The sequence below is a fragment of the Empidonax traillii genome, unplaced genomic scaffold, assembly GCF_003031625.1.
Source record: "Empidonax traillii isolate 1590-97213 ecotype Southwest subspecies unplaced genomic scaffold, ASM303162v1 scaffold419:size1009643, whole genome shotgun sequence".
Classification (NCBI taxonomy): domain Eukaryota; kingdom Metazoa; phylum Chordata; class Aves; order Passeriformes; family Tyrannidae; genus Empidonax; species Empidonax traillii.
Genome location: NW_020955612.1, coordinates 410,479 through 420,556, shown reverse-complemented (window position 1 = coordinate 420,556; position 10,078 = coordinate 410,479). Strand labels below are relative to the sequence as shown.

The window sequence follows — 10,078 nt, the reverse complement described above, 5'->3', positions numbered from 1 at the left end:
ACTGCTTTTCTTTGCATCAGCAGCCTCACACTCATCACTTTCTGCCCCAGGCACAAAGCTATATAAACATGGCCAATGTCAAGCTTCAAGTTTTCTCTTGCTGAATTCTTTACAGATTTTTATTTATCAGATTCCTGATGCTTTGTATACATGGCATCCAACAAAATCCCAGCACCTTCTTCTTGGGGAAGGTTTCTTCAGCTCTCCTCAGAGCAAGGAGTGTGTAGAGCACCCCCTGTGCTAAAAAACAATGTCAAAACTGCTCATGCACCAAGGGAGGAAAGGACAGGGAGCCAGTTTCCCTCTCCTAAACTTAAAGGGTTTATAACACAACGTGACACTTAGATGTTCTCCTGAACCATAATATTAAAGAGCAGTAACCCAGTACACCACCGGTACAACAAAACCAAAGCGTTTCCCTGAAAGTAAAAATACAAACCCAAAGTATTTTCCTGAAAGTAAAATTAACATGTATCTCACATGCTGGGCACACCTGAGACGTCAGACCCAGAAAGTTTTTTCAAGGGATTAAATGTTTGTGAAAAAAAAAAAAAAACAAACAAAAAAAACCAAACCACAAACAAAAAAGACAAACCCCAACAGCATGGCTATCCAGAGAGCCTGTGCTGCTCACAGCAGCCTTCCCTGGCAGCAGCTCCAGCTTCTCCCCTCTTCTCACACCTGCCTTCCCAGGCTGGGGAGCCACTGGAAGTGGCCAATCGTGCAGCTGCCAACACTGCAGTGAGTGTGGCAGGAGGGACGTGGAGTTTGTGAGGTTGGCACCACAGAGGCCGGCTCCTGGGAAGGTCTTCATTCTTCATGTTCTCTTCACCTGCATAAGGAAGGACAGAGAAAAGAAAGATCAGATCTCCACTGGCAAATCCAGGAGCTCCAGTTTAGACTGAAATCCCCTTTGCTGGATGTTACCAGATCATAGCAAGAGGACTTGCTACTTGCACACCTATTTGACGAGTTGGATGTGGTATAACCCAAGGACCTCTCTTCCTGTCCCCCAGAGGTGGGAAATCAGTAGCTTGTGTCTAGGGAACTCCAAAGGGAAGGCAGACAGCCCTGTTCCAAGGCACAACCCCCCCCCACCTTTGTCAAGGCACTTAATCCATCTCGTAAATCAAGCCACTCTCGTAGGGGTGTTGTAAATTCTTTCATCATTTGGAAGATGGAAGACAAACACCCAAGCAGGGGACCTCACAGGATTTACAAAATGCTTTAGTCCCTTTCAGTTGAGAGACTGGGAGACTCAGTATGAAATGAACACAGCATGGAGTGGAGAAACAAAGACTTCTGCATGAAAGCAGCAGAAAGTCTAGAAAAGACAACAAAACGCAGCAATGAAGGAACTAACCCTCAATTCATTTCTTCCCATTAAACAATTAGAAATCCATTTTGTTGCACAAAGGCCAAACCGATGCACTGCATCCAGCCACTTATTACTGTGGCATCTCCAGCCCACAGAAACACCAACATTGCCATCTGTTCCAGCAGCACCAGCCCCAGGATACCCAACAGGGACTGCAGAACTCATGGCACGGCAACAGACTGCTCAGCTTGCTGCTGTGTGAACTCTGACTGACAAATCTACCCGTCCTGTTAGGGGTGTCCAGTACGAATGGCATTGCCATGAGCGGAACAGCAGGATTTACAGTTCAGAAAGCTGGGCCTTGCTGCAAAATCTTTCTTTCTGATCAGGGTCATCTTGCCTCATTTCTGCTGGTTGCTTGGAGTAAATAAAGGAAGTGTAAAGATCTTCCTCTGACTTGACTAGGACAGCAGGCATGGAGGACTCTCCAAGAGAATGAGGTGTCTGCAAATGTACATTAAAAAAAAAAAAAAATCATGAGAGGGTGCAATTAGCGCACACCCAGTTCATCAGCTGCCCTGATCTTTATTACCTCTCAAAATTTACAAAGAACTGGCATGTCAGCAACTGGATGATTAAAAAACCACACCAACAAAACTACACAACAACAAACCCCTAGTTCCCTTGGCCAAAGGGCAGCTCTTCCTGCACAGCAAGCTGAAAAGAGTGACAAATTACAAGATACAAAGCACCATGTCTTAGCAAAGAATCAGCAGCTGGCTCATCTCTCAGCAGCCCCCACGCAGAAGCAGTGATGGCAATGACAGAGGGAGTTTCTGTAAGGAAGCAGGAACTGAGTCAGAGGAAGCCCCTCTGCATTTTTGGTTAAGAATTCAAATTAAACTCACATTTCAGGGATGGTCACCCATCTCTCAGCCACATGGAGCTGATTTCATGGAACAATAGCTGTGCCCCAGCCAAACTCTCACCTGGTCACACAGCTCAGCCCCATCCAGCTTTGAGGTTGCTGTTTCACTATCTGCAACTAGAGATTCCTGCTGCAAGCAAAGGTCTGGCTCCACCAGTTCATCATTCTCCTGCTTTCCACTGGGCTGAACATACAAGGCCAAAGGATTCAGCTCCTTGAATTCCTGGGAACAAATACAAAAACATACCAGGACAGGAGAAAACCCCATGTTGTAACCACCACAAACAATAAAAAGAATTCAGCAAATCTCTAGTAGGTTTTCTGGAGAAGCACAACACCCACAAGTGAGCTCAAAATTCTTGTAGAAATGGACCTTCCTAAGAAAATCAACTCCTCTCCTGCCAGCAGCAAGACTTCTCAGCAATGCCCCTCTCCCCATCAAAACTGGACCTACACATGCAAAACTACAATCATAGGGATCTAATCCCACCAAAACATTCATTCTGCATCTACTGAAGAAAGCAGCAGACAGAAGCACTCCAGGCTGTAAAGCCCAGTTTTCTGCTGAGGTATAAAATCACAGCAGTGCCTTTCCCAGGGTTTTCATCATCCACACAGTTCTTACTGAGCTGATACAGGCAGGTAATGATACAGAGGAGTCTAAAGCACAAATGCCCTCTGCACTGGCTCACAACTGGGATGTCTGTCTGAGGCACAATGGGCAATCTACCATGGTTACACTGTCCAACACGGTACCTTTCACTGGCAAAGTAAGAGTTTTTAAACCAAGACCATTTCCATAACTCTGTTTGATAATGGCACAACCAGCCTTCAGTGCCTAGAGCACAGAAGGCCAAGATAATTTATTATCACAGAATTGTAAGGGTTGGAAGGGACCTCTGGAGATCATCCAGTTCAACCTCCCTCCCAAGGAAGGGTCACCTGGAACAGGTGGCAGGAACACATCCAGCTGGGTTTGGAATGTCTCCAGAGACAGAGAGATTCCCTGGGCGGCCTGTTCCAGTGCTCTGCCACCCTCAACTTGATGTTCTTCCTCAAGCTGAGGTAGAGCTTCTTGTGTTTAAGTTTATGGCCATTACTCCTCGTCCTGTTACCAAGCACCACCAAGCAGAGCCTGGCACCATCCTCTTGGAACCTGCCCAGAACTGGACACAGCACTGGAGATGTGGCCTCATTAGGGCTGAGTAGAGGGGCAAAATCACCTCCCTCGACCTGCTGGCCACACTCTTCCCAATGTACCCCAGGATCCCATTGGCCCACCAGTACTCCCAGGTCCTTCTCCACAGTGATCTCCAGGTCAGCCCACAACCTGTACTGGTATTGGGGTTATTCCTCCCCAGGTGCAGGACCCTGCAGCTGCCCTTGCTGAACCTCTTTAGGTTTCCCTCTGCCCGGTTCTCCAGCCTGTCAAGGTCCCCCTGAATGGGAGCACAGCCTTTAAGTGTATCACCCACTCCCCCACTTTTGTACCATCAGCAAACTCGCTGAAGGTACATTCTATCCCTTCTTCCAGGTCATTGATAAAAAAGCTGATTAAGACTGGACCCACTGCTGATCCCAGGGGAAAGCCACAGACTCCAGGCCTCCAACTGGATTCTACTCTGCTGCTGCTGACCCTCTGAGCTCTGCCATTCAGCCAGTTGTTGATCCACCTCACTGCCCCTTCACCTAACCCACATTTCCCGAGCTTACCTGCGAGGGTGTCATGGGAGACAGCGTCAAAAGCCTTGCTCAGGTCGAGGTACACCCCACCCACTGCTCTCCCCCCATCAACCCATCCTGCCACGTTGTCACAGAAAGCTATCAGATTGGTCAAGAAGGGTTTCCCCTTGGTGAATCCATGCTGACCACTCCTGGTGACCTTCACTTCTACACGCCTGGTGATGACCTCCAGAGTGCCCTGTTCCATCACCTCTCCAGGGATGAGGGCGAGGCTGACCGGCCAGGAGTTTCCTGGGTCCTCCTTCTTGCCCCTTTTGAAGATGGAAGTGTTCTGTTCCTCACTATGCAGCACTACTTCAAGCCATACAATAAAATCTAATGAACTTGAGCTCTCATTAACTGGTTGGATGAGTCAGGCACCTCAATTAACACATCTCTTAACGACCTCCCAATTCCATCTCAGTTTGGCCTTATGCTCAGAATACCTGCAGTGATTTTACTTTTCCCTGTTATCTCTACAAGACACGTGTCAGCTGAATCTGCAACACTGCCACGCTAATTAGTTTCTAATCCACTGCCAGAAGACAGTGGAAATAATATGCTCTGCTAAAAAAGAACATCTCTGCCGTATCATCAGATTCCACCTTAGCCAAAAAGCAAGCTCTCGCCATAGAATTACACACTGTGGGTTGCAACCACAAACGGTAAGCTACAGGAAAGCAGGGAATACCAGTTTTGCTCTTCACAAAACTACTTGAATTCAAGGTAAAGATCTTCACATTACAGGCACTCAGCCAGGGGTCCTTTCCTTGCCCTTCCTTTCAGCAGCACACGCCTCCCTCCTGACCTGGGAAGGAATGTTCTCTCCACACACATCAGCATATCCCATATCCCTCAAGACGTAGTGGAAGTAGACATCCTCCTTGGTGGATGTGTCACAGAGGAAGAGGTACAGGACACCATCCACATATTCATCCACGACGCCCACAAGCTCCTTGAAGCGACAGAGATTCTTGAACACGAGAGTTGCTGCAGGAGACCACGTACCCTGAGGGAGAAAACCAGGATGTAAAGTTACTAAAAACAGACCAATGTCCACCACACCTGAGACTTTTTCTGGTGGAGGGCACTTGTAAAAAGGCAACTGAGCTAGGCCAGACCAGTGACAAATACAGGAAAGTCAGGCAGACCAGCTTCCCAGCATAGAACTAAACCCAACTACCCCAAAGCCTGCAATGCTGGGTACACTGGAAATGCCCTTCTACCCTAAATACCCACTTCCAAACACAGTTCAATGGCATTCGCCAGGGATTTTACCACAACTGCCTAAAATACAGTTGTTTGGTGTTTATTTTGGTTTTTTAATTCCTGGAATCGTGGGATTTTACAGATGTCAGAAGTATCAAAAGTTATTGAGAAGCTGCTAAGCCTCACTGCAATGAAAATGGTGATTAACTCTCAAAACCCAGAGGAAACAACTTTTTAGAAGTAGCATCTTTAAAACACACAGAAGAAGCAACTCCACTCACATGCTTTCCTTCAGAGACTGTACTTCTCCTGCTTCATGACCAAAAGGTTTCCCACCACAGAGGAACTTTATGACCTCTATAACTCTTTGGCTGTGCTGACTGCACTTAAAGCTCTGTCACAGAAGAGTTTTTTAAAAACAGAGGGGCTGGAGCTACCAAGGCTTCAGAAGGACCCTGGGGAACTACTGGCAAGGAAAGGAACAGGTTTGCTCAGTAGTTTAACAGTTTCTGCTGGAATATAAGCAAGACTGCTCTGATGGTAAGGAAAGCATTGGAAGGGTGACTGCTTGCTGAGCAGAGACTTACCCAGTCACACTCTGCTGGAAACAACAGCACCAGTTCTGCTGTAAATATCAACAGGACCTAAATTCACCCAAAATGCCTGCCCTTAGCAGGAGAAAAAGACAACCTCTACTTGGTAACTCTTGTACATATGTCAGTAAACAAAACTGCACGTGAACATGTACCTCCACGGGTTTTACCCATGCCAAGGAACATGGGATGGCCTGAGCAGGGAGCTTCAAGTAGTGCCACCTAAAATACAAAGAAAGCAAAGCCATTACTGCAAAAATAGGGAAAAATCAGCAGCAGGGCAGAACTGCCTCCTCTTCTGGGTTTTATTATCAGTTTAGGAATAGAGAGGCATACAATGGATTGTGTGCTTATGACTAAAACCCAACAGCAGCTTTGGAAAACACTCCACATTCGGAGAATGGGCACAGCAGAGACAGCAGTAACAACTGGTACTTTATACAGTCCCTGGCACAAGCACCTTCCCATCAGAACTCCTTGTGGAGACAAAGTTAGGGACAGAGAGCCATGAATTTTGAATCCAAAGAATGCCAACAACCAGGCATGAAGAGAGGCAAATGAGGGGGAAGATGCAAATATGGAAAATGTGCTGAACTGCAGAGAACAAGTACCTCTGGCACCCAAAATGTGTCCCACTTGGACTGAGGTTCACTCATGGAACACAAGAAGGGGGATTAGGGATCTTGCCCCGAGGTGACAAAAAGCAGCAAGGGGACAGACTGAGGAGTGAAGGCAGAAACAGGAAAGGATTTAGCAGCGTACCCCAGGGGTCAACGCTGAGTCCAGCACTGTTCAGCACCTTCATTACTGATCTGGACAAGTCTACCCTCAGTCTGCTGATGGTACAAAACTGGCAGGAGTGGCTGATACCCCAGAGGCTCAGGCTGCCATCCAGATGGATCTCGACAGGATAGAAATGGGCAGACAGGAACCTCAAAGTCCTGCAAAGTCCTGCACTTGGGCAGGAACACCACCACACACCAGCACACACCCAGGGCCAGCCGTCAGGAAAGTGGCCTTTTTACCATGAGAGCGAGCAAGCACTGCAACAGGTTGCCCAAAGAGGTAATGAAATCTCCATCCTTGGAAACATTCAAAAACTGTCTTGACAAAGTCTGGGCAGCCTATTCCAGACGGCCCCACTGGATCGGGGAGCTCGGGCAGGATGCCCTCCAGAAGTTAAATCCAACCTCAGCTGTCCTGCCGCCCATGTGCAATCTACTTACTTGAGGAATCTCAGCCAAGACTTCTGGACAATTTGGAGCTGTCCATAATCTGCGTAGAACACCTCCACTTCTTGGTCACTGACCACACGGTGGATGATAACACGGTACCACCATTTGGAGACCATCACACAGCAGAGCTGTCCGGGCCGCACTGCAGAGTCAGGCATGATGTATTTATCAGAGACGAGTTTATGGGAGTAAAGGTGTCTGCAAAAGATCACAGGGAGGAACTCTGCTTAGTGGGATGCATGAGAAGAACAAGGAGAAATACGTGGGGCATCAAAAGATTCCTGATTTTTTAAAGTCCCCACGACACGAATTTTCAGGGGTGGTTTCAATAGATCCTTTATATCTCTGTTCTTCCACACCTGAACTGCAACGGCAACAAAAAAACTCAAACCCAAATTTTTAACACTTGAATGATATTCTCAGGATCCAACAAAAAGTTAATTAATGGGGATTAACCAGAGGCTAAATACAGTCATTCTAAACATTAGTTTTTTTAACATTACCTTTACATGTCAGTGCTTCTTATGAACCAGGTTCCAGAGCACTGGTTGAAAGTGTTGGAGATGGAAATAGAAGCTTTAACTGAGCACATTAGCAACAGCAGCACAGACAAGGCAAAGGAACCCTTCAAGCTCAACTCCATAACCTTTCCAGGCTTTTAAAGTCCAGAACAGCCTAGGACTATTTTGCTGTTGACCACACTTGTGAGTTAAGAGGAATGGAGAAGCAGGATGAGAAGGTGTTTCAGTACAGCACCTGCATCCAATTACCAAGTAATGAGGCCAGCACTGACCATCACCACCAGCTGCTGCCCCGTTCCCTCCCCACAAACACACACACACACCAGAGGCAGCAGCACTGCACCGGCACAGCGTGCTCCCACCTCATCTCAAACATCAGATCCTGCAGTTTGTAGGATGTTTCCCTGCCGCAGATTTGGACGTAGAACTGGGTAGGAGAGACGATGAATTCTACAATGACTCCCACCAAGCACTTTCTCTTCAGAGGTGGTAAACTGCAAAGGCTGCTGTCCTGAACAGCATCCGGGGGGATTTCTAGAGACAGTGTCAGCTTGTTTGGTAGCAACTGCTGAAAATCTTGAGGCTGCAAAGGGATAAGAGGAAGGTGGCACTCAGATCTGTCTTGTCATACACTGATCACACATAACTGGCCTTTCCAGTAAGTTAAAAAAATTAGTTCTGCTTTCCCAGGGACCTGTGAATTACTGAACATCAGAGAATCTCAACAAATTGCATTAACCTGGATCCAAACTTTCCCTGTGGAAGTTTTTCACACTCTCTTTCCTCCTTCCCTCCAGTGTAAAGAGGGGTGCAACAAAAATACCTTGCTCATTTTCCTACAAGGAATAAAGGAGAGGAATTGAAGTCATGTCACGTGTTTCGATAAAAGTAGTGAATGGCTGTTGCTAAAAAAGCAAAACAAAACAAAAAACCCCACAAAACCAAACAAAGCAAACCAAAAAAGTAAAACCCAAACCAAATTCAACCCACCTAGATTTTACTGAAAAGATGTTATCTCTATGTTCCATGATCATGAAAAAGTACATGACCGAATGAGCAAAACTATCTGAAAATGACTCAGAAGTGACAGAAGGTATAAATGCATCCCACTTTCACACTAGGACAAAAACCCAAACAAAATCTACGAGCTTTGTTCTTTTCTTACTCCAGACAGATTTGTACAAGTGAGCTGCTAGCACAGCTGTCAACTGTGTGTTACTCTTACTGCTGAAAACATTATTTCCTTTGAACTAGTGTAGATGGGAACAGTGCATCAACAATGCAAACTCAACAAAGACAGTAAAAAGAGTTATCCACCCACCCGAATAAGACATGAAAAAGCTACAGGTCACTTGTCCACCACTTACTTGTTTGAGGCGATCACCCAGATCTACTGCTTGTGTTTCCACTGGCTCCACCTTCATCAGAAGGGCTGCCTGGTAGAAGTCATCTGTCTCACAGACAGGTTCCAAAGGGGGCATCTCGGCTGCAAAGATGACATTTTGGCTGTTATTCTTACTGATTGGACTGATGCAGTGTAGCATATTAAGCAGAGGGAGAAAACATCTGAAAACACTGGTGGTGTTTCCCTCATTTCTTGTAGCATTCACAGCCACCACACTCATGAGGATTCACTGTACTCATAAGCTGAAACAAACCAAAACAATTGCTTGCTCTTACAAGCATGCCAAGTGCTAAAATCCACTGCTAGAATGATGCCAAAATTAATTTTCCCCAGAAAAGCCATGAATGTGTCAGTATCTCTATGGGATTTTTCCACCCTCTACTGTAGGTTTTATGAGAACACTGAGGGCATCTGCAGTCTTGTCTCTTTTGTGGAACACTGCAGCTGTGCCTTTCAGGCCAGTGTTAAATGTGGCCTCAAAAAGAATGTCAGAAAAGCTTCACCAGCCTGCAGAGCAGATGTTCAGAAGATCCTTCTCATTTCGTTACCTACTGCACTGAATGACTAGAAATTCCAGTCCTACACACACAGACACACTCAGAAAGTTCATTCTCTGAACGGGCTAAACATCCCTTCTTTCACCTCACATCAAAAAACAGTGACAACATGTTGAAAAATGCCAGTTAAGCTCTCTGCTACCAAGACAACTGCCTTGTGACAGCTGCTTCTGCAGCACACAACAGCCTTTCTGTGCTAAAACCCAAGGGAACCTGGACTACTACAGCAGCTGGAAACGCAGTAAGAGCCACTTGAAACGTAGTTGCTTGGCTACAGAGCTTGTAAGGGCTACTTCGTGCTTTCAGTCAAACGCCCCCCCTCACCTTGCATCTCCTCTTCGTCCTGCGCCTCACTTTGAGGCCCCTCTTCCTGCTCTGCCTCCTTTGCCACGTGCTGCCTCAGGACCAGCAAGGACCCTGCCTTTGTCTGCTCCACCACAATGACATCAGACACGCTCCTGAGGGCTTCGAGTGCGGAGGAAAACCCGCACTGCCTGTACGGGAACTCCTGGCCAAAGCAGCTGAGGAAGGCCTTGTCCAGGTCCTGGAGCAGGAGAGGGGAGGAGCTCAGCAGGTCCTGCAGCTCAGCC

General features: G+C 46.8%; 1 protein-coding gene across 1 annotated transcript in view; it reads right to left on the bottom strand.

Annotated features, from left to right (window-relative positions):
* Positions 1 to 496: 496 nt before the first annotated feature.
* Positions 497 to 10,078, bottom strand: part of TDRD5 (tudor domain containing 5) — a 12,975-nt gene continuing 3,393 nt past the window's right edge. The window contains exons 3-11 of the mRNA XM_027894171.1: positions 9,813 to 10,071; positions 8,894 to 9,012; positions 7,889 to 8,109; positions 6,997 to 7,203; positions 5,926 to 5,992; positions 4,777 to 4,977; positions 2,308 to 2,469; positions 1,684 to 1,822; positions 497 to 832 (exon numbers count right to left, since the gene is read on the bottom strand). Coding sequence (XP_027749972.1) covers positions 609 to 832; positions 1,684 to 1,822; positions 2,308 to 2,469; positions 4,777 to 4,977; positions 5,926 to 5,992; positions 6,997 to 7,203; positions 7,889 to 8,109; positions 8,894 to 9,012; positions 9,813 to 10,071 — 1,599 coding nt within the window. The 3' untranslated portion in view covers positions 497 to 608. The remainder of the gene's footprint in view (positions 833 to 1,683; positions 1,823 to 2,307; positions 2,470 to 4,776; positions 4,978 to 5,925; positions 5,993 to 6,996; positions 7,204 to 7,888; positions 8,110 to 8,893; positions 9,013 to 9,812; positions 10,072 to 10,078) is intronic.